General features: G+C 39.6%; 2 protein-coding genes across 3 annotated transcripts in view; both read left to right on the top strand.

The window, feature by feature from the left end:
* LOC145994477 (lipase 3-like) overlaps positions 1-5,451 on the top strand; it is a 43,232-nt gene extending 37,781 nt beyond the window's left edge. The window contains exon 8 of the mRNA XM_083130611.1: positions 5,299-5,451. Within this exon, the coding sequence (XP_082986737.1) occupies positions 5,299-5,451 (153 nt within the window). The remainder of the gene's footprint in view (positions 1-5,298) is intronic.
* A 5,923-nt stretch (positions 5,452-11,374) lies between these two features.
* Positions 11,375-24,064, top strand: part of LOC145993781 (lipase 3-like) — a 61,419-nt gene continuing 48,729 nt past the window's right edge. Inside the window, exons 1-3 of one of the 2 annotated variants that reach the window (XM_083129574.1) lie at positions 11,375-11,730; positions 15,530-15,728; positions 22,527-22,641. In XM_083129574.1, the coding sequence (XP_082985700.1) occupies positions 11,572-11,730; positions 15,530-15,728; positions 22,527-22,641 (473 nt within the window). In that variant the 5' untranslated portion in view covers positions 11,375-11,571. The remainder of the gene's footprint in view (positions 11,731-15,529; positions 15,729-22,526; positions 22,642-24,064) is intronic. The other variant, XM_083129575.1, reaches the window with a different exon arrangement.

The following is a 24,064-nucleotide window of genomic DNA, read 5'->3' on the forward strand; positions in this document are numbered from 1 at the left end:
AAAATCTCATAAGGATATTGAAATGGGTATTTTTATTAGTTTGTAATATTATTTGATATTATTATTATTATTTGTACTATTCAAGTTTTATCAGCCTGAACCCCCCCTCACCTACAAAAATTTCTGGAAATGCCCATGCTTAGAGTCTTGGTTTCAAATTACTTTGCTAAGGATAATATCGAAAACACACACAAAGAACGAATAGTAATGAATGTCTCTGTTTGAGATAGTCGCATGCTCTCTCTCTCTCTCTCTCTCTCTCTCTCTCTCTCTCTCTCTCTCCAGATCTGCACCAAAATATAAACCAATAAAAGTAAAACAAGAATGCAAGACAAATAAAAGTGTGAAAATTAATTAATTTATACCTTCGTATTAATAGAAAGCAAAGGCCAAACAAAAACTTAATAAATGCATTTCAACTATTTTGTCATTTAGACTCTTTTCACAAGTTGATAAAGGGATTTTAGTTTGCTACATAATAATATATTATACAGTATGTAACAAATAAATGTATTTATGTATATTTTTAAATATTTAGTAAATTACTTTTTACATGTAATAAATACGTAAATCATAAAATAATGTGCATATACATATATTGTGTGTGTAAATTAAAATCTGCCTTCTCCCACCAGTTTTCAATGATTTAGCACCCTGGTTCTTTCTTATTAGTCGGTTTCATTTAAGTTGTTGTTGGTTTCGTATGTTTTCCTCGTATTAGAGTAGAACAACTCCTGTAGGGATAGCAAGCGTAGAGATTAAAATTTTGAGGATACTGTGTTATTAAGCAACTAGATTATCTCCAATAACCCAATGTGTCAGTAACACACGTCTTTTCAACTTCCGCATAACAATGAGACTTTGAACGTTGCACACTGATAACTGCCAGTAAAGCAGCTCACAGACTTTGTTCTACGCCTACTTCTTCCCCAACAACACAGTTTATTATGCAATTCATGACTCCTCTAAGGAGAGGAATAATCGGTACCAGTTTCATAGATCGGAGACACATTAAAATCTGATATTTTGTGTTTCGCATGGTTCGAAACCAATTGTGTATTGCGGAACATAGTTCAAGGTGCTATTATGCTTTTTCCACGAAAACAAACGCAATTTTTCACATTCTGAGTGCTTTTTTTTTATTCCTTTCTTCGCTTCCGTAACACACGTTATGGCGGACACATTTTGACTCACGTTGTGGGTATGCAGTGTTTCAACCTTCTTCACCGAAAAATACCTACTATCGTGTTCGTCACCGGTGGAAATTATACATTATGCACGGGTAGCTGACGTATAGCCGGGTAGCTGACGGATAGCCCCACGAACCATACACGAATAGCCCCACAAACCATTCACGGATAGCCCCACGAACCATTTCCGATAAGGTTAGGTTAGGTTTGGTTACGTTAGGCAAACATAGTAAAAAAAAAAAGAAAAGAGGGTTGAAACACTGACAGGGGCTTACGTCATCAAACGTACGCAGCATCTGGTTGTCGTAGAGCAAGCAAATGAAAGCAATGGCAATTGTGCGTCGGTGAGATATTTCTCTTGAAAAATACATGATTTCCCGGTCAAATATATTCCACGATGAAAGAAAATACCTTGACGAACGTTGTAAACCTTGAAGAAACTCATTTCCTTAAGTAGTTTCTTGTGTAAAATTGAAGAAATGTGTCTCCGATGTATGAAACTGTTACCGAATAATCGTTAAGTTTAGATGGTAAATCTAAAATGGTTTGTTGGTTGCTTTAGACAGCAATTTTCAAACCTTTGCTCTTAAATAATTATTTGCATCATATTATATTATAATCAGGACTTCATATTTGTTTGATCCAGTTGTTTAGACGGTGTTAAAGCCGGGACTACCGCTGAGCATGCGAAATCATCTGGTTCCCCTCGAACATCCGGTTACGCTTACGGTGCTATGGACGTTAATATGAATAAATAAATACATGAGATACTTGTATGCATAAATATACCTGAACAAAAATAACTCTACGACATACCTTTAAATATTTATTGATGAAATCTATGAACACATTCTCGTCACAAAACAAATGTATGTGGTTTAGTCTTAATTAAAACACCATTTTATTGAAAAGCAATCAGAACCGATGTATTATATTTCGTTTGTAGCCTACTTCCGTATGTGATTATGTGATTATGTAAGGTTGTAGAAAAGATAGACGCGTAATCAGACAATAATTAGTGCTGCCATCTACCCGTAGGTTTGAAAATGTACAAATCCAAGTCGAACTATCGTTGAACACTTTCAGTGTTTCACAGCACTTTTTTATGTTTAAAGAAGAAACGTTGTTTTTTTAATAATCTGCACTGCAGTTGCTCATCCAAAAAATTCAACAAGTTCACTCCTTCATGGTGAAACTTGAACAAATACTTTTCTTCACTATCGTCAGTCTGTGCTATCGTCGCTGGTGAGTGAACTGTACTGCAAACAACGGGGACTGGTCTAAACCGGAAGTTACACGGGAACCAATGTTTATATTTACATTTTTAACACGGTTTATACAGGCAAGGATAGTAATGAGACTTTTCTATTTAACGCGGTAAAGAAATGATATGATAATTCAATAATTTGCAGAGTCGACCTCCGTCGCGGAGTTATTATCACAGCGTGCTACGACGCCAGCGGTCCCGGGTTCGAATCCCGGCCTGGACATGGGTGTTCTTTGTGAGTGTCCTTCCATCGATTTCATCATATTATCGCTCATCCTCATCATCGCGATTAACTAAAAGTGTCTGAAAAACCGACGTAAAATAACATAATTAAATCAATCAATAATTTGCAAAGACTTTCAGTTAGGCACTATTACGAGAACTGGTCTCGTCTTGTTTCGTGAACGATGAAGCTTGACTTGGTAAATCAGTTTCGATTTAGGAATAATGTTATATTTTCGAAGCTTGAAGTCCAAACTCCTAGCTGGGAACTGACAAATATATTGTGGTGCACATACTTGGAATTAGTCTGTGGTTTGGTTGTAATAACAGTGGGAGATATCAAAGAACCACAGACCTCTTAATATGGGTCAACTTGAAGTCAAAAATTTCATAGCCGGGGGATAATTTACTATCATGGCTGCGAGCATATTTCCACTTGAAACAACTGTTTTGAAGATTCTGAGATACTGCACCACAGAAGATTGCAATTCTTAAGTTTATTAAGAAGGATATAACTCTGCATAATCCACTTCACAAGTGAGAATAAATAATTTCTTCATAAATATGAAAACAATAACAAGCTATAATACGAAGCTCCGTCATATTTCTATCCTCCTGGCTATGCGCGAGCGAAAATGCGCGGCTTCAAACAAAAGTGCATCGTTTCCAGTCTGTATCTAGAGGTCTGTGCGAAGAACATACTTCCTTATACAGATCTATTGCCTAGAGTTAAAATTAAAATAAAAAATCACTGGAAAATTTGGTGCAAGGAACAATTGACGATGGTAGATCATACATATAGATGGCTGGCGGAATTTGATGCAAGACAACCATGGTTCCACAGATGTCTTCTTCCAAGACAGGTTATAGTTTTTATTAATAGATTGCGAACTGGTCACGTACGCACACCAGCACATTGAGCGAAAATAGGTATTATACATCAACAAAATTGTACATGTGGTAAAGACAATCCAGATGCCCAACATTTATTTTTGGAATGCGATCAAGTCTCACACCAACGAAATATACTATATAAAAATCTGATACGATTAAAAATTCAATTTCCTATGTCTCTACTTTCTCTTTTATCTGATTTATCCACACCCATTATTTGGATTCTATATGGATACGCACGAAAATGTCAAATCGAAATATAAACAGAACATAGAATGTAAAAGTGTAAAATTGAAGATTTATTATTGTCATCTGTCGTGTATCGTATTCGTATTACACGGGAACTGGAAAAGTTGTGTAACTGAAATCTTATACTACAAATACAGGAACATTGGCCAAAGTCGACAGTGTTTTTTTCTGGCAGGGTCAGAGAAAGAAGAAGAAGATGTGCAAAGAACATAGATATGAACTATTTGAGTAATATTGCAAGGTGTTTACCGTCAGAAATGTATAAAGTCACGCCATAGGAAGGGGAGGGGTTATAAAATGTTGACCCCTAGGCTATCCTTTGCTTTGGACCCTGCCCACATTATTATTATTTCAGTTTTGTTACCATAGTACTTCACTTTCGGTAATTGCTCTGTGTTAATAACTTGCACCATGCATTTCGCCACACAACAGTAATAGTATAATAACCAACTACCCCAACGGTGTGGATTAGTGGGTTAGAGCAACGGATTTGTAGTAAAAATCAAATGTCTGTCGTAGCTTCGATTCCCACACTGGCAAATGAATATTACCTGAAGACAAGAGAACTCTCTCGAAACGTAGTGTTGGAATAACGGGGGGCGTGGGGGGCAGTTGCTTCCCTTTTTGTCACCCCACTATTCTAAACCTTATCAACCAAGGGAAAGTAAACTGTCCTTGCCTCCCTAGTTTTGGCACCTTGCTCCCCCCCCCCCCATTAGTTTTGGAACCCTATCGCCGCCACTGGTTACCGGTCAGTTATTGCCTGGCGGTTCTATTAGTAAACACATTAGAACAGTGGATCTAACCTAGGCCATTAAATCTTATGATAACATTTACACGTAATTTAGAAACGCTTATTTACAGTCTAGGAAGACCAAAACTCATGCACAAAAACAGCTACCGAACTAGTAACACCAAAAGAATGACTAAATTTCTATTGCGAACCTCGCTAAAAGTTTCTTGTGAACTTGAATACATGTCAAATATCAGAATTATGCCATGAAAACTTTAGTGGAAAACAGCCTGCTGTTGGTTCGGTGAGTTGTTCAGTTGAAAAACGGTGTTTAAAAAAATCATAAGGCTGCATACGTACACCTCAACAAGGAAATCTTTCATAACTGGACCATTAATGACTACAAATGTTTTTCAATTGTATTTGTTACTTAGTTAAACATGCTTTCAGTTTCATTTCCTTTGAGTGAGGGGGACACAAATATCCCTGGCAGGGATAAAAATAAATGTATTTTGCCAGGGATAAAATTCTTTGTGGGGGGAATCCCCGACATCCCCCGTTAATTCGCACACTGGTTCAAATCACTAGACAATGGACAATTAACACTGTATGCTATTAAAGAACAAATGGTATGATTGGTACTGTCAACATTTGGCACGTAAGGACTAAAAATATGAAACATTCAATCTTGATCTGTTGGGTCTGCTAATTTTATTCTAATAACATTTGTATTTACTTTCTAGGACGTTCGCTGGTTGGCACAACGAATACCGAACCTAATAGGAAACTACAGGGTACCACACGACAAGTTCACTCACATTGACTTCATACTTGCTGTAAACGTAGACAAGCTGGTCTACGAAAAGGTTGTCGCTGTTATGAATCAGTTCACATGAACCAGGACATACTTTAGACTCGTTGCAACGTTAAGAGCACAAATGTGTAAATTTTCAACTTAGTGTCGATGTAAACAATATCGATTCATCAAGAAATCGATCTGACCACTCAGTGAACACAGTGGATGTGAAATATACGTGAATTTAATTATGTACTAGTGACATTTATAAAGAAATGTACATTGTGTGTATTTTCCTTCCAGTGTTTATTATACTGTTCACTTCATATTACCTAGAAGCTAGGTGGAGAGATGTTTGGTGGAACCAAAGAAATGTAGACATGTAGTACTGGAAACTAGTGGTGAAATGAAGCGCTGTTTTCAAGCACTCATTCATTGATGATACTTATAGTGTAGGTCAACTTGCCGTAAATCAACAATAAATGTTTTTCCTAATAAAATTGTATTTTTTCAACATCTCACACTTTTATACTCGTCCATAGTTGTTTCTGATGTTGGTGCATAACGATGACAGTTCAGGTTTGGTGCACAGCATTCGGTATACGACATCTGGTTTGGCAGAAATGTATCTACAGTATTCGTCCGGATAAAAAGTGTTCTGTCTAAAATGTTGCAAGTTTATATTTTTGGAAGTGAACTGTCGAAGTTTATGTCACCTCATCGTTATGCGCATTTATTGGACTTGTACCTTTACATTTGATTGACTGTCATACAAGTCCGTGTTAACATTTTGAGGAGATAGAAATGGAAAAAGACACACTTTAAAAAATGAAAACATTACTGTGAACTGAAAAATATTTCCATACAAACAATTAAAAGTTAAGTGCGACAATAACACTTACTTTGACAATAAGTTCTCTAAAAGAAAATATCTACTTTCTTTACTCATTTCGTTCAGATACCGCTACTAGCCTGTCTGAGCATGAAGTGGATTTAAAAACGAACTTTGACAAGAACAAATCTTCCATTTTTATTTTCCTTGACGTGGTTCTTCAGATCTTGGTTCCTTCTTTTAATTTTATGATTCCAAACAATGATTGTTCAAAACAAGGGACAATATTAAAGTAAATATACTAAAAACGGAAAATAATAATTAAAAAACTTGCAATTGCTTGGTATCTTTCAGTTCATTTAACCCTTAACAGGAAGTATGATTTTTTATTACATAATTGGAAGTATGTGTCTGACAGACACGGAACGCCGAAACTTTTGTTTCCTTGCAAAGTATTACATAGATTTATTCTTATAATCTAATATTATAAAATTTATTTCAAAATACATACACAACGCAAGTGCTACGTAAGAAAAAATAACTATTATTGAGAAAAACTTTTCTTTTTTTATGAAAATGCAACTTTGCTTGTCTCCTTCCGTGTTTCTCTTGTTTCAGAGTCGTCAAATCAGAGGCAGAGTAACAAAATTTAGAAACGCTTCACTGACATAGCTGATCTAAATATGGGTCTACCCATAGAATCAGTAGAAAATAGGAAAACCATATCCTCATGTCCAGACTTACAAATTGATGTAAGCATAAAAAAGAGCTAAAAGTGCCTTTATTTCACACTTATGAGTTGGTCTGTAATTGCTCTTTTGATGCTCTTTGACTTTAATTCTTGTTTTCTCTAATTTTACATTTGTCCACAACAGAATATGATCAATAATGTCGTCATCAAAAATTAGAGACCAAATATCTTCCATTTGAGGATTTTCACCTAAATTTCTAACAATCTTTGTCAAGCCTGGAATTCCTCGTATTATATTTTGACGAGGAACACGTCTAGTCTTTGTTGGTTCTTTAGATTCCCAAGAATATCCTTTCTTCCCTTGAAAAAAAGCCGGAACGTCTTTCTCTTTATTTGTCCTGCAACTTACAGACGAAATACTAGCTTCGAAATTACGACAATCTTCATCATCAGTGGAAGAACCATATGTATCAGGAATGAACGTGGGGTCCACATCGGAATCATCATCAGAAAATAGATCTTCCATCTCCTCTTCTAGCCCATCTTCTTCTTCCACTTCTTCCCACATTTTTAAAACCTTGGCGCAAAAATTGGGTTCACCCAGTTTAGCTACATCGCTTAGTTTCCTTTTCCTAGATGTAGAAGGTCCTTCCTCCATTATAACTAAGTTCTAATCATCAACATCAATAATACTTGTGTGTAAGAAAACTACACTACTGGAAGTATGTGTCCACGGGACACGCAAAAAAACTTACGTTATTGGAAGTATGTGCCTCTCAGACACGGTAGGTTACAAAAAAGGTCTTATCAGCTAACACACAAGCGCGACCGACAACAATGAATCACACCACCAAACTAAGAAAAAAATATTATGAAGGTATTGAGGAGCTCGCTTCACAGAAACATACAGGGTTGCCAGCACAACGAAAAGAAAAACCATGCGTGTCTGTCAGACACATACTTCCTGTTAAGGGTTATACAGATAGAGTAAAGTTGAAGTCCTGATTCGAACGCCAGTTCGGTATCTTTGACATAGCTTGAGAGGAAGCCGACTGGACGCGTATCTGGTTTCGGGCCAGCACCTGTTTTTCTGAGAAGCGCTGTTGTCATTTTTGCAAGTAATTGAACAAATATATCCATGACTCACACCCAAGACACATGATGAGTGATGACGAGCTACAACGCCTACACTCTCACTCATACAACGTTGCCAAAGGCTACCGAATCACTTTAACAGCATATCAAACCAAGATATCTTCAACTCTTACTCTTCTTTATCACCAACCTACAAAAAAGTGTACATATATGTAATGGTAATGCTATTGTGATTCGGGGCTCTAATCTTGGTACAGTTATGTGTTTTATTTTTAACACAAGTCTACTATTTTAGTATAATTTCTTTCCAGTTTGAAATGGTTTCTGCGGTACTGAAAATGTTATTAACTAAATAAATAAATAAAATAAAAGACGTTGCGGAGAATACAATGTGTGTAACATTTCAGGACACAATTTCGATTTTACATCTGCACTCCCCTACTGTAAAACTGCCTGTGGATGTTCATGTTCACGTCTGCAAATGAATGTCTGAGAGTTGATGTGTAAAACAATATATTGACTATTATGTTACCTATATAGAATATTTAATGAGGTTACTAGATTTTTGGATCACTCCATTATCGATTGCAGTCTTTCATTAACGTGCAATCATCGTGTGCTTTCTCTTTTCCTTCATTTTCCCTTCCTTCTGTTGTTTATGTCTGTCTAATTGGACTGTAACGATGTGAAGAGCGGGCTTCAATCCATAGGTGCAGTGACGTAACAGCACAGGGAAAGGATAAAATTACAATCTTGAACAATTAAAATGGTTAGATCCAAGGTCAACAGCTAGTAGCAAAACCTTCATTGCACTCATTTTTCTTGTTTCTCCGGTGGCGAAGAGTACGAATCAAAATAGGTCACGTTGCCCTCCATGTGATCAAGAAACCCTACTTACTTGCCACTCAGTGGAACATGACTTTCTTGCCTCCAGCACTCAACCACAAAGAACAGTCCAACTGCATTCACTTTTGTTTTTCGTACTCAACGGCGTTTGCACATAAACTGCACTTGCTTTGTCCAAGTCTGATTTCAGGTCTTCAAAATGATATTGTGTTGTGAATTTCGTGAGGGACAATTTGTTAGATACCAACTTTTGGCTCGTTGAATATTCTTTCGCCTACGTGATATGAGAGATACGCGCTCGAAACGTATTGTCAATTTAATGTGACTGTTAAAAAAAAAAAAATTATGGAAATTCAAAATTCTAATAAAAATAAAGTTCATTCAATAAACAATTCAAAATTACCTTGGCGCTGTTGACAAATTCCGACTTGAGTTCATTATTTAAATAGAAACTGAATTCGCCTTCCTTCTTTTCCATAAACATCTATCACTTTGGTAATGAACAATTCTTCATCTTCTGTACTTTTTCACGGTGCATAGATATCAGAGACCACTTAATCTGCTCTCCATCATGGTATCTATAATCCATGGTTTTGTCAAAGCAGGGTACTGTATATATTTTTTAAAAAGTAATTATCGAATACAGATGACGACTTTTCGGGATCCGGAACAGTCGAGAAATTCCAAAGCAAAGCATCTTGAGATTAACAGCTATTATTCCAGAAGTGCAAAACAGTCAATTTATAGGGGGGGGGGGTGATAGCGTGTAGATAGAACTGAAGATTTTCACCTCGTCCGTAAATTTCCTGTCCCCAAACTGGTCCAGAAATGGCGATTTTTTTTCAGTCCGGAACGACGGGATTATAATTGCATGTGATGCAATTGTACCCCTAGTTACGGCATGTTAGATGTTTCTAATGTCTGTGGTGGAAACTTTTTTTTCCTTATTTTGTTCAACATGGCAGTAATTGCTATAACTTACTGTAAGTCACAGTAAACACTAGGGATGTGACGAAGCTGAAAATTTACCGATGCCGATGTACTCACCGATAATTTTTGGAACCGATGCCGATATTTAACCGATTCCGATACATAAGATTATTAAACAGAAATGGGATGTTATTTTCAGCATGACAAAAATAAATTTGCTATGTACATTTCTATTGCATATCATATGTATATACATATATATTCTAAAGAGATGCGAATGTACATTTGCATCTACAAAATGTTATGTGAACCTTTAAGAAGAACATGGATTCTCAAGAGATTAAACATTAGTACACAAGCAGTTCTTTGAAATGTAAAATGAATTCCTGTTCTGCCAGATTCAACTTCAGAAACACGAGATTTGGAAGCACTTCAGGAAGTAAGTAACCTACTTCTTCTCTTATCTCAAATCTGTTCAGCAACACTGAACACTCAATCACTGAATACTGATGCAGCAGGTATGCCCAAGTATTTTCTCAGGACTTGCTTCAGGTTTGAATATTCATTTTTGAATTTCCAATACAACAACAGATCCTGGTTCAGCAATGTACTGTTTTATTTCCGATTTATAGTTAGGTTGATCCTCTGAATGAGTTTGCAATAATTTTATTACAAAAACTCTACAATAATGACGAATCATAACCAAATTTTCAATAAATCTTACAAAACTAGAATATAAAACTTAGAAGGTAAAAACTCTAGTATAATCTGTACCGGTCTAAATATCGGATTTTTGCCGATTCCGATACCGATGCCGATGTGTCAATTTCGGCCGATTTCCATACATCTGTAATCGGCTTCGGCACATCCCTAGTAAACACTATTATTAATAATAAAATATCACCACTCGAATTACACTGTCTTTTCTCAGATATCTCAAGGAATACAAGTGTCCCCAGCCCATCCTCACCCCCCCCCCCTTGCGGGCTCCTATGCTCCATCGGGTATTGAACTCGAGACCCCTCGATTTCGCAACGTCAGAGTTACCACTGCGCCATCGAGAAGGTCCCATCATGTTTATAGTTATGTTGTGTCTGTGTATATACAACAGTACTCACACATACATACTCACACACACGCACACACATTCAATAACGTGTATTAAACTTTCTGTCCTCCCAAATCAAAAACGTTCCCTCGCCACTGCTTCTCAGTTCCAACTCAAACCGTGGTCTCGGGCACAGCTACACAACCTTTCGTTTGTTTATTTTCTCAGTTACCTCACTCCAAACAACGTGTAACTTCTTATCTCCGGAAATTTCTCACTGGCTCTGTTTGAAATGAAATCGAATCGTAAAACGTGAGCATCTTCTCTGCAAACAAGACACCGACACGTGACAATTATATGTGAGAACAGAGACGGAAATAAACACAGTGAGGCACCGGGCAAAGGACATTTGACGGCAGAAGCAGTCACAAAAGTGAGTCACAAAAAAAAAAAAAAAAAAAAAAAGACGAGATTATGGGCTGAAACTGCAGTTCCAGTGACCCGATTACTGACCACGAGAATTGCGCTACTTCCAGCGTAGTCTCAAGGACAGCTCATAAACGAAGTTGCAGCTCAAACCGGCTTTTTCGTCGGGCTAACGTGAGCAGCATGTTGGACATTGAGCTAGTCAAGTACTGGCGCGATCTTCATCCGACGGGGAACACCTTTTTGTGTGTGTAATATCCTGTCCGGTCATGTGACGCGAGCTATGCTCTCCCATTCGTCGAGGGTCTAGTAACGATTATACAAGAGGATCGCAGACGGCAAAGTATCGAAAATGCCGTCTAGCGTTTCGGTTGTGAAAACTTTGTGTGTGCTGTTTGGTTCGTTGTTTGCGTACGCTTCGTGCGTCGACTTTGACACATGGAGTATCGAAACGAACGAAATAGAGCCGCTCGAAAATGTGAGAGACAATCCTGATGCGCATTTGCCTACGGTAAGTAAAGTAGAAACTTTTGAATTTTCAAGACTTAAGTTGCACGACGATGTCCGTCAACCCGTCTGTCCGCTATTAAGTGTTGCAAACTAAAGTCCACTTTGTGCGCAGATAGACTAATTGGGGCTCAAGGACGTATTTGAAGGAGGGGTCCAGGCAGTTTGACCCCACCCCAGTCCAAGTTTTGATTGAATTTTCTGCAAGTTTTGGCTAATCGCGACGATGAAGATGCGTGACGATATGATAAAATTGGTGAAGTGACACACAAACATACCCAGGCCGGGATTCGAACCCGTGATCCCTGGCGTCAAAATACTTGTTTAGGGTTGTACATAATAGGGAGTTGATTTGTTTCTGCAGAACTTGAATTAAGACAAGGAGTAGATTGTGATAATACAGCTTTGCGTTGAAAATGCCTGCGATAATTCAAGCTTACCACTATAATGATCATGGATTTCACATTTAATCAGCTGGACCTAACAACATTTTTGGTATTCAATAAAATAATCCATTTAAAAGATTTTTGACATGAATATCTTAGGTTGGACGACTATAGGTATGTTTATATCTTGACTACATGCTTTTTTTCTTTTAATTTACACTTTTTTGTGCCACTTTTGGCTAATTTGCGAAGATGGGGATGAGTGATGACATGATGAAATTGATGAATGGACACTCGCAAACATCCATGCCCAGGCCAGGATTCGAACCCGGAACCCCTGACGTAATAGCACTATGTGCTAACCACTCCGCCACGGAGGCCGGCGGCTACGTGCTGTTGTTGTGTCATCGTTTTACCTGTTCATGTAATAACAACAATAATTATAATTATTATTAATTGACCTATTTTAATTATTTATGTAAATTATTATTATTTAAACACTACTGTTATTACATGTGAGGCACTTGGTTCGGAAACACCCTCTCCAAATATAGTTCTCTAGATACGTGCCTGTTGGGTCTGGATTGAAGTGAGATCCGAACCACTATGTGATGTGTCTGTACAGGATATCGAACTCGAGACCTTTTGACTAAAGGCGACGACGTTACCATTACGCAATCGGGGAGGTCCACCAAATGCCAAGTATATGCGTGGGTGTTACTTAGGGCTTAACTTTGGAGGGGAAAAAGAATTGAACCTCGGGCTTAACTTTTTGGGGGGGGGGCAGAATCGAACTTCGCGCCTAACTCGAAAAGTTTCGATGTTTCGATGTCATAAAAATAGCATCCAGGACTCTTTTTGTAAATAATTGTTACACTTGAGAAATCATAAAAAGTACTCTCAATTTCTTTGTTGCCCAGGTCGCAGGAGTGTAACAAAAATTAGTAATACGGAAAATTAGGGGGGGGGGGCAAGTGCCCCCTTGACCCCGACAAGTTACGCCTTTTAGTATATGTCATGGCCATAGACGCCGACTCCATGGAGTTTGGGGGGGCTCGAGCCCCCCAATGTTAACGATGTGGGAGCAGAACCCCCAATTAATTTTGCTTAAGAGAATCTAATGTATTATTTTGCTTCTCTTGTAAAGTTTACTCTGAATTGTGCCACATGAACTTAACTTTTAAAAAAAATGAAATGTTCTAGACCATCAACTTTGGGGGGGGGGGGGTATGACCAGATACAGCAAAACACATGACTTATTACTATATACTAAGTATATAATTGTGAGTATTGTTAACATTTTTACTAAAAAGAGTTTGAAAAGAAGATGTGCATGAACTAAGAGAGTGGATGGGACGTTCGGGCTACAAATGGCTCTCACATGACATTCAGAACGAGATCATTGATATATTCGGGAGATGTTTTGCGCTCCGTGGTAGCAGATATTAAATGTCGGGAATATTTTGCTATTATGGTTGACAAAAAACTTGTGGCATATCCATCCGTGAACAATTGACATTCTGATTCGAACTATAAATGAAAATTTAAATATTTTTGAGGAATTCATGGGTTTTTACGAGATTCCGAACACTGAGGCCAAAACTTAAAAAAGGGAGGGAGTGTGTCATCCATTAATTTATTTCAGTGATCAGAGCCCCCACCCCCATAATTTGACAAGTCGGCGCCCCTGGGCATGTCATTGCATTCTTTCCTTAAACACACTTCCATACGACTCTAAATTGTAAACACCACAGATTATTTTTACTATTGTGTATTTTAGATGTTCCGTTGTCGGCTACATTGGAACGTGTTTCGGATGTAGAGTGGAATTCCACTTGAAAAATCTTTCGCAACAAGAAAACAAAACAATCTCCCTTTCTCTCTCTGTTTGAAACCAAGGCTGCTGTTTCCGCCTCACATGTCAAGCGAAAATGTCATCAGACACGCAACTTTCGATCCAATTGTGTTTCCATTGTTTCTTTTTTCGTCTCCAAGGGAATATGTTGCCACTTCAGTGGCCGAGCGCATCGAGTGGTCGTCCCGCGATCACCTGCCAAAGGTTCCGAGTTCGAGTCACAGCGTGGGTGTGGATGTTTGTTTGTGTGTGTTTTCTCATCAATTACATCTACTCATCGTTCCTACTCGTCGTCGCGATTAACCTAAATGGGTAAAAATAAGTAATATTATTATTTTGCATTTGCATTCTGACTTAATTCTTTCAAAGGGGGCATATAAAGTCAAGAGCGAGACAGTGCACAAAAACAAACTTTCACGTTTGGCGTGGAAAGCAAATTTTTGAATGCCGTGACGAACTTCATAATCTTCGACTATAGAAGTTTGGGTCCCCAGAACGAACTTTATATTCTTTACACTTGAAATTTTGGAACGTCATAACGAACTTCACAATCCGTAAGTGTGGAATTTTGCAACGTCATAACAAACTTCGAAATCTTCACACAAGGAATTTTTAATGTTATAACTAGGCCTCGGAAGTTGAAGACCTATAAATTGCCAAAAAAAGACCTATAAAGAGACCTAAAAGTGTCAAAAAAAGGACCTAAAAAAAAAGACATACTAAATGTGATCCAAATTACATATTTAATGAATGTGCGTGGCACCTCCTTATTTGACTTGAGATCTTTGCAGGTGCGTGCTGTCTGGTCGTATACACCGTGCTGAAAGCTTCAAGACAAGAGAAAGTTGCCACTTACACCTTCCAGACAAGTTACGGTTAAAGGACCTTGTACCGTACCTGCTTCAGTCGTCCAAAAACGTTTTTCTCTCGTTTCAGGGATGGTTCAAATATATTTTGTTCTTTCTTTCTTTTTTAATTCTTTACTACAGAAATGATGTTTAAGAGGTGATGAACTGATGATGATTCGAATTGAGAATGGGCAGTAAAAACGTAGTCGAAAGAAGATGAAGTTGCAAAAAAAGCCGTTAAGACCTAAAAAAGGCTAAAAAGGACCAATAAGCCAAAAAAGCGCCGAAAAAGGCAAAAGGACAAATAAAACCCACCCTTTTCTGGCCTACAATGACCCAAAATGAACATATATTATTTTGGGCCTCGTCTTCGGACACTAGGAAAAAAAATGTTTTTTTCCTCAACTTCCGAGCCCAAGTTATAACGAACTTCACAAACTCTACATGTGTAATTTTCGAATGTCATAAAGAACTTCACAGTCTTTACATATGGAATTTTGAAACTTGAAAAAAGAACTTCACAATATTTGCGCGTGCCATTTTGAAACGTCATAACGAACTTCACACTAAGAATTTTATAACATCATAATGAACATTACAAATTTTACACGTGTGGATTTTGGGGCGCTCTTACAGCTCTACTTTTCATGACATAGAAATAGTGTATACTATAACTATGAACAGAAAAAGGAAATAAATTTTGTTCTTTTACAGCCGGAGTTGATCAAAAAGTATGGTTACCCTGCTGAAACTCACACGGTGAAGACGGAAGATGGCTACCTGCTCAACGTGCACCGCATCCCCTACGGCAGGAAGTCGCCTCCGGGGAAAAGAAGAACAGCCGTTTTCCTTCAGCATGGACTTCTGGGAACTTCTGCTGATTGGGTCATGGCAGGGCCTGAGAAAGGACTGGGTATGTTACAAGCTTCATTTCCTTTGTGCTTGAGCAAGGTGCCGGTTCTGTATGTTGCCTTTGCAACAAAGCTCCAGGGTTGTGTTAATCACAGTGTTGAATCCAGCCACTTCCTCCGGGATAATATCAAACTTCACGGAGGGATGTCATAGGCATCACATTCTCATACTAATATTTTTAAATTGTACCTTACCTCTGATATAAAATTGAATTAAATTAAGCGTATATTTCGATAAGACTGCACAAGGATGTCACCATCATTCCACAGCAAACGATTGACTGACTAACCGTTAAAAATACAAAATACAGTAAAACCTCGTTAATCCGGACTCCGATAAGCCGGACTTCGCTTAATCCGGACAGGCAAAAGTAAATAAAATAGCAGAATGCAAGGTTTTAAATGTGGCTAGAAGTCAACAAGAGAACTTCTCAAAGAAAGAGCAGTGAACCACTGATGAAATTCTGTTTCCAACAGACTTTGTACAGACGGGATCAAATGAAATGTACTTCCCTTTTCCTACCAACTCAGAAGCGAGTTGGAAACACTTCATTACTCCTGTATATATAAGAAAGTGGAAAAGGGCAGTAGCAGACAAGGCCATCACGCAAACTTGTTTCCGGCAAGCTTTCTGTTGGAGTCTTGGCAGTTTGTGGAAGGATTTTGTGTTCCTACCCCCCCCCCCCGCCTCTCTCTCTCTCTCTCTCTCTCTCTCTCTCTCTCTCTCTCTCTCTCTCTCTCTATCTCTATACAGGGTGCTCGGAAATTCCCCTTACAAACTCCTAGGGCAAGTAGAGGGGACTGAGTAGACAATATTTGGAATAGGATCCCATGTCCGGAAACGTTCCGTTTCAGTGCTACAACCATGACAATGTGTCGGATGTGCCTGTGTTGGTATGCAACCGGGTACGCAGTACATGACGTCAGAAGATCACCTGATGACCTAAAGTGTAATAATTTATTACAACTATGTCAAATGAGGTGTTACGTAAGGTACAGAAGTGAATGACGTGTGACTCAGTCCATAATACAAACAAATTTATTTGGTAACAATGCCAAGGGAACAAGAAATAAATGTAGTATTCATTGCTCACAATAACACCTGTGTCGACAGTGGAACGCAACAACTTGTTTCTGTTCTTCTGACGTCATGTACTGCCTACCAGGTTGCATACCAACACAGGCACAGCTGACAGATTGTCATGGTTGTAGCATGGAAACAGTACGTTTCCGGACATGGGTTCCTATTCCAAATATTGTCTACTCAGTTCCCTCTACTTGCCCTAGGAGTTTGTAAGGGGAATTTCCGAGCACCCTGTATATATATATATATGTGTGTGTGTGTGTGTGTGTGTGTGTGTGTGTGTGTGTGTGCGCGCGCGCGCGCCGACACCAGTTTCATTTTAAGTTTGACGTATTTTTATTGCATCGACTAATTGCTGTCATGACTGGGAATGATCCAGGTTAGCAATGGAGACATAATGAAGGATCGAAAATACAAGAAATCCTGGCATGAGTAGTTAGTAGTAGTAAAGCTAAGGTAAAGTCCGTCGTGCGTATAGAACCGTTCCATGAAGGCACATTTAGAGGATGTGGAAGTAGGGCGCCGCATATTCTCGAGTTCGGCCATTTTGGAGGTATATGATCAACACCACGCTCCAGCCGTCCTTACTCCTCAGGGATGTAGTAGATACGAGAAAATAAAAATGTTTTAACATTCTGCGTGTGTGACAGTATTCTTTGAATATTGTCTTCGAAGTATCTGTTAACATCCTAACCCGCAATTTTGTTTAAGGATAAAACTGGCTGAAGGCCGCGAGTGTTCCTGAGAAGTAATGAGCATATCACATAATGCGAAATAGTTCAGCTCGCGTTTTTAGAAAAAAAAAAGAAAAATAATGAAATACAAATCAATTCTACGAATGCTTACGTCATTGTGACCATGGAGTGCATTTTGCACACTAACGAGGATCTGGCGTCTAGACATAAGGTCAGTATAATGGTCTGTGGGGTTTGGACTGTGTCCTATCCATTTACCTTTGTAGTTGTCTTTTCACAAATTTCATCTTAACACATCCTTATCTTTGTAATTACCCAAAAGTGTAAGAAAAGCGAAATGAAATAAATCAATCAATCGGTTATTGTGTCCCTGCGTTTTTCAATTGTTCTTCATGACCGAAAATTATTTTTTCACTGATGTAATGCATCACTATAATCATGTGAATTATTTTTCCGTCACCATCTTGTGCTTCATCATTCCTTAAAGCATGGACTCTAACGCTGTTGTCCTCAGTGGCGTTGCGTACGGTTCACATACGTGTGTTCACAATAACAATCTATACTGAATGGAGATTTACTCCTCTCACCTTGTAACTTCATATTCAATTGAAAAAGTAAGAATAACAGTTCAACTTAATTTCAACTATTTCCCACAAAAATCACGCTATATTTGAAGTAATACACGATTTTTTTATTCAATTAACACAGTAATGGCTAGTGCAAACTAATTAGTATAACATGCAATCTCAGGTATGGACAATGCAAGACTACCATACTTCGCAATCTACTTTCTATTACACCGACCCATATGTTAACCAACGACATTCATTCAGCTTTGAAAGCACGTCCATCGTTAGCGGGACAGAGGGGAGGACGCGTCCAGTCCAGAAAAAAAATGTGTATAAGATATTTGGGTATTATACAGAATGCCCTCACCTCACCCACAATAACTCGGTTGGGATGCTTATGATTGAAGTTTGGGAGTACCTACCTCTTGTACAATGCAGAGGTCCGGCTGGTGAGGGGCCATCCTTTTTAATTCCGTTCGTTTTGCTTCCCTCATACGCGAAAATGAAGTTTCTTTGAAACTCCTAACAGTATTCATAGTGTACAAAACACAACACTACACACACGCACGCACGTCTGAAAGCCAATGCACATAAATTCACCCAACCGCTTATCAATAGATATCGCGCATAGGCTTTTTTATTGCCCCGCAAAACGAACGGAACTTGACCTTTCCAAAAATAACGTGTCCCCTTGGAGTTCTCCTACAGCAACAGTGTTGCCAACAATTGAAACGCAGAAGTTGCTAAATCTTCAACATGCGCTAAAAGTTGCTGAATCAAATTTACAGGTGAAAAATGCAAAATATATTTTCAAAAAGTGCTGTAAAGAACAACTTACATCAGGTTTGCTCCAACCAATAAATTAAATGTCAATGTTTGTGCGTTTATATGTAGATAAAAAATTACTTAATTTCAAATTACATAATTTTATGCATATCTCATTTTAACTTTCTAACTTCAAAGAAGAAAATATTATGTGTAGCAAAAATGCATCTCTAGTATTCTGAAAGTTATATTTTGTTCTTCACAATAAGCATATTCCAATAACGTAGAGAATAGTAAAAAATAATTTACTAACATCAATTAATAACTTTTTTTCAGTAACAGCTATTTAGGCCTACGACTCCATACTATTCTGAGTATAGTTACCAGAAAATGCGCGTTCAATTGATGTAAATATAGTCCGCCGCACTTTCCTTTGCAATTTAAGCTGGTGAGAGTTCTTTTTTTTTTTAATTAAAAACGTCGATTACTAAAAAAGTTGCATAGTCTGAATGGCCCTTAGACGCACATGCGCAAATCATGTAAACCTTGAAAGATATGTAACTCCTGCAGACTAGTTTCTAAAGAAAAGTCGCTCGTCACTATTCCGTGAACTTTAGCGCCCACTGGGATTTAAAATCCGCCAGGTTTAGCGATTTCTCACTAAAGTTTGCAACTATGTAGCGTAGACCGTCTCGAGTCCCCCTAGACATGCCTTGTATATGCTGCACTCTGGTGCCGAATGCAAGAAGTATTGCCGCTTGAAACAGGGCTCGCAGCACCATATGTTCGCACAGCTCAGTGAACATTTTTGCCCCTTAGCTGTCATTTTGATGCAACACGCACAGCAATTGTGTTCAATGCAATCCGTGAACACCGTGGGAGTCAGTGCTACCAACTATCTAAAAAAGTTATCAGACGTGAAAGACGTCAACTCCGAGTAAATTGTGTGTATATATTCGAACATCAAAAAAGTATTTTTTCGAATAAATATATATATATATATATGTGTGTGTGTGTGTGTGTGTGTGTATTTAATATGTACGTAATTTAAAACATATACCTGAGTGTTCACGTGCTCATGCGAACATTATCACGCGACGCGCTGACCTTAGTGCATGCAATTGATGTTATTGTGTGGAAGTTTTGATGTAGGCAAAAGAATGGTTAAGAATAAATCTCATTTGATTGTTCGAAATTTATAATATAATAACTCCGACGTGACGCATATCAACTGTTCTTAGTTCTTTGTCAAAGATCGATTTCTCCTACATTAAAAAGGATTCCGGCCTCCGTGGTAGAGTGGTTGGAACAGCTTGCTTAAACACCGACCTTGGCATTGTGTTCATTCGGTGTTCATTGTGAGTGTTCCTTCATTAATTTCATCATTTCATCGACCATCCTCATCGTCGCGTTTAGCCAAAAGTGGCACCAGAAGCGAATTAAAATAAAGCAAATCAATCAATCGATAGAACATAGGGTGTCCGGTTTCATAGAGCAGTATGCAAAGCACTCGGTCATGGAGGCCTTCAAAATTAAAATAATAATTGCATTGCATTGTCCACTTTGTGCACAGTAAGGCTAATCAGGACTCGACGTACAGTTTAAAGTGGGATCCGAACCACTATGTTCCTCCACCGAGTATCGAACCCGGGACCGAAATAATAATTGCCACAGAAAACCTGATATTAGAGTATTTATGAGTTTAGGCATAATAACAATTCACGTCAACAAACAACAATTTCACCTGTATTGTGTGATATATGGTTCTGCCCTAACAATTGATTGATTGATTTGCTTTTATTTTAGTTCGCTTTATGTGCCACTTTTGGCTAATTTGCGAAGATGGGGATGAGTGATGATATGATGAAATTGATGAATGGACACTCACAAACATCCGCGCCCAAGCCGGGATTCGAACCCAAAACACCTGGTCCTGAGATTTCGGCCTGTGTATGGGACCGGTGGGAATCCACCGTCGTGAGGAAATTGGGGAGTTACAAATGAGTAGCGTGACGCGGTCACGGAAACCTACAACGACTGAAGGCTTGTCTTGCTGACCCCACGTCAGCCCATAATTCCCACCTCCCTCGGCAGGTGGAAGTGAGGCCGGCAGTCGGTAGGTAGGACCTGGCCCTCACAGACTGTTGCGCCAGAGAGGCAGAGGCGCGGGGGTTAGAAACACAAAATCCTTCCACAAACTGGCAAGGTTCCAACAGAAAGGTGCCAGAACTGGGGGGGGGAGGGGCAAAGACAGTATATTTGCCTTTGTAGTTAAAGTTTAGCATAGTGCGGGGGCAACTCCCCCCTCGCCCTCCTAATCGCCGCCACTGGGTGCAGGATTGAGATGTTGATTGGATATTTCAGGACTCTCTTCCGAGCTTCAAACGCATAACAGCCAGAGATGTTACTGGATATCAACTTGCAATGTACCCATCGATATGCACTAGTCTATTCATAAATACTACTTGTGTCAAAATGTTATCGAACACATTGAACTCACATAACGGAAAACTTCGATTCCCGTGGTGCTCTTTACATAAAATGCAATTATTTTTTTTACTACATTGCGATTATCAAAATTAATGTACACATGGCACATGATAATGCATTTGTTGGTGTTCAGATACTCCTAGCTTTGGAGTGGACTCGCAGCCAGTATAGGTATGTTTCACCTACGTCACAAACTGTTGCATTGTGGCTTCGAGCAGCCATGATTGAAGCCAGTTCTTGTAAGCATACGGAATGCAAGCGGTTGGGCGGGAGATAACTAACACAGACATTCGTGATTTTAAACAAACTCAGTGGGTGCGGATGTAACGAACGCTACGTGGTAGATATTTCCTTGCAAATGACAAATAAAATTGGCCGCAAACATGGCGGCTGTGCGCATTCCTGACGTCACATGAACAGAGGTGTTCACCCTCCGGAGGGCGACCCTCGTGAGGGCAGACCTCACCCTCCTCACCCTCCGGAAGACTTGTGAGGGTGAGGGCTGTGGAGGGCGAGGGCGACTGCGATCTCGGAGGGTGAGGGCGGTGGAGGGCGAGGGCGAGAGCGATCTCGGAGGGTGAGGGCGGTGGAGGGCGAGGGCGACTGCGATCTCGGAGGGTGAGGGCGGTGGAGGGCGAGGGCGAGAGCGATCTCGGAGGGTGAGGGCGGTGGAGGGCGAGGGAGACTGCGATCTCGGAGGGAGAGGGCGGTGGAGGGCGAGGGCGAGTGCGATCTCGGAGGGTGAGGGCGGTGGAGGGCGAGGGCGAGTGCGATCTCGGAGGGTGAGGGCGGTGGAGGGCGAGGGCGACTGCGACGTCGGAGGGTGAGGGTGAGGGGAGGTTGAATCAAAATGAACACCTCTGCACATGAAACCCATCTATATTCACCTGCCGGACTTGTGTTGTGCGCTGTCCGTCTGTATTTGTGGTGGTATTTTAATCAGTTTCATCCTTATCTTCGCGATTTGCCAAAAGTGGCAGAAAGCCAAAGTAAAATAACGAAATCATCCATCGATTTCACGTTCGCCTTGTAATCAAGGGTTCCCGGGCTCGATTCCCAGTAGATACACACTGCACGTTTGCTCGCAGTTGTAGCTATGTAAATATGTATTCGCTGACCAAATGCAGAAAAGGTATTTTGACCCTGTGACTTCCTCGTTCCTTTCAGACATATTGACGTGAATTTGTTGTTTTCCAGCTTACCTCCTGGCGGACCGGGGCTATGATGTGTGGCTAGGCAACGCCAGAGGAAACACATACTCCAGGAACCACGTGACGCTCTCTCCAGACTCTCGAAAGTTCTGGAATTTCAGGTATTTTAGCGAATGGTTCCCATGTCTCTTTATTTATTCATTGTTTGGTAGCAAGGGAGCTTCAAATTCAAAATCCTAGCTTGAACTATTATAGTCACATAAATACACACCAAGTTATTGTCTTAACTTGCTAGTTCTACCTAAAATGGACTTCCGCAAGGATTGTCCTTGTGTTTATTTGTTTTTGTTTAAGTCCACTTTATCCGCAAATAGGCTGATCTGGACTGGACCTTCAGTTTAAAGTAGAATCCGAACACTATTTTCTTCTACCGAGTATCGAATCCGGAATCTCTTCGTCTCAAGGCAACAGATTTACTACTACGCCAAAAATGGCAGAAAAGCGAAGTAAAATAAACCAAATCAATCGAATATGTTTTTTTTCAGGATATGTTACTTCTACTTCGATTGACATCGTATATCAGTGCTGCTTGAAATATCTTGCATTATCTCGCCTACATAATACCTTCATTCAGGGACGTCCCAAGATAAAATTTTCACTCTGGTAGGGAGGATTTTTAGCGCTCCCACCCCTAATTTCTACCCTGGTCCTTCTACTTTCCACCTTCCACCAATAAAAAAAAGCATGACCAAGTTATATATATAAGGGTTTCCCAAATGAAAGTGAGACTCTTGTTTTTCTTCTGTAATGATTTATTGGTTGGAATATATAAACATACAGGAAGTCAAAATGCTCCATGGTTCACATATCCTCTACACATAGTCACCCTGTCTGTTCAAGCAAGTGTCCCAGCGCGTCACAAGGGTATGGACATGGGCTTCCGGAAGGGGGGCAAGGAGGGGACGTGCCCCCCCCCCTGGAAAATGAAAGTCAACCAAAAAAATATGTATTTCACACATATAATTTCATTTTAGCCACAATAATATGCGTTAATTATTGCATGAACACCATAAATTAAAATTTAAACAATATTTTTTAGGGAACAACACTAATTTGGGGGAAAATTTGCCTTCGTTTGCCCCCCTCGAAAAAAATACCTTCATTTCCCCTCCCTAGAAAAAATCCTGCGGACGTCCATGGGTATGGATATCCTGAGCGAAGAACGTCCGTGGTTGCCTGCGGAACCAATCTTCAACGGCGTCACAAACCTCAGCATCGTTGGCGAAACGGCGGTCTTTCAGATTTTTATTTAGTTGCCCGAAGATGTGGTAGTCGTAGGGCGAGAGATCGGAGCTGTAGGGAGGATGGTAGACGACTTCCCAGCGGAAACGCCGCAGCAGATCACGGCACACCTGTGCCATGAGCGTGCGTTTTCGTGTAACAGAAGGTCACGGGTTCGATCCCGGTGGAGGCACAAGTGGTTCGGATCCCACTTTAAACTGTAGGTCCAGTCCCGATTAGCCTTACTGTGCATGAAGTGGACTTAAAAGCACCAACTCAACTCGTATAACAGAAGAACCCCAT

Source organism: Lepisma saccharinum, chromosome 10 (genome assembly GCF_977018435.1).
Source record: "Lepisma saccharinum chromosome 10, izLepSacc3.1, whole genome shotgun sequence".
NCBI classification, from domain to species: domain Eukaryota; kingdom Metazoa; phylum Arthropoda; class Insecta; order Zygentoma; family Lepismatidae; genus Lepisma; species Lepisma saccharinum.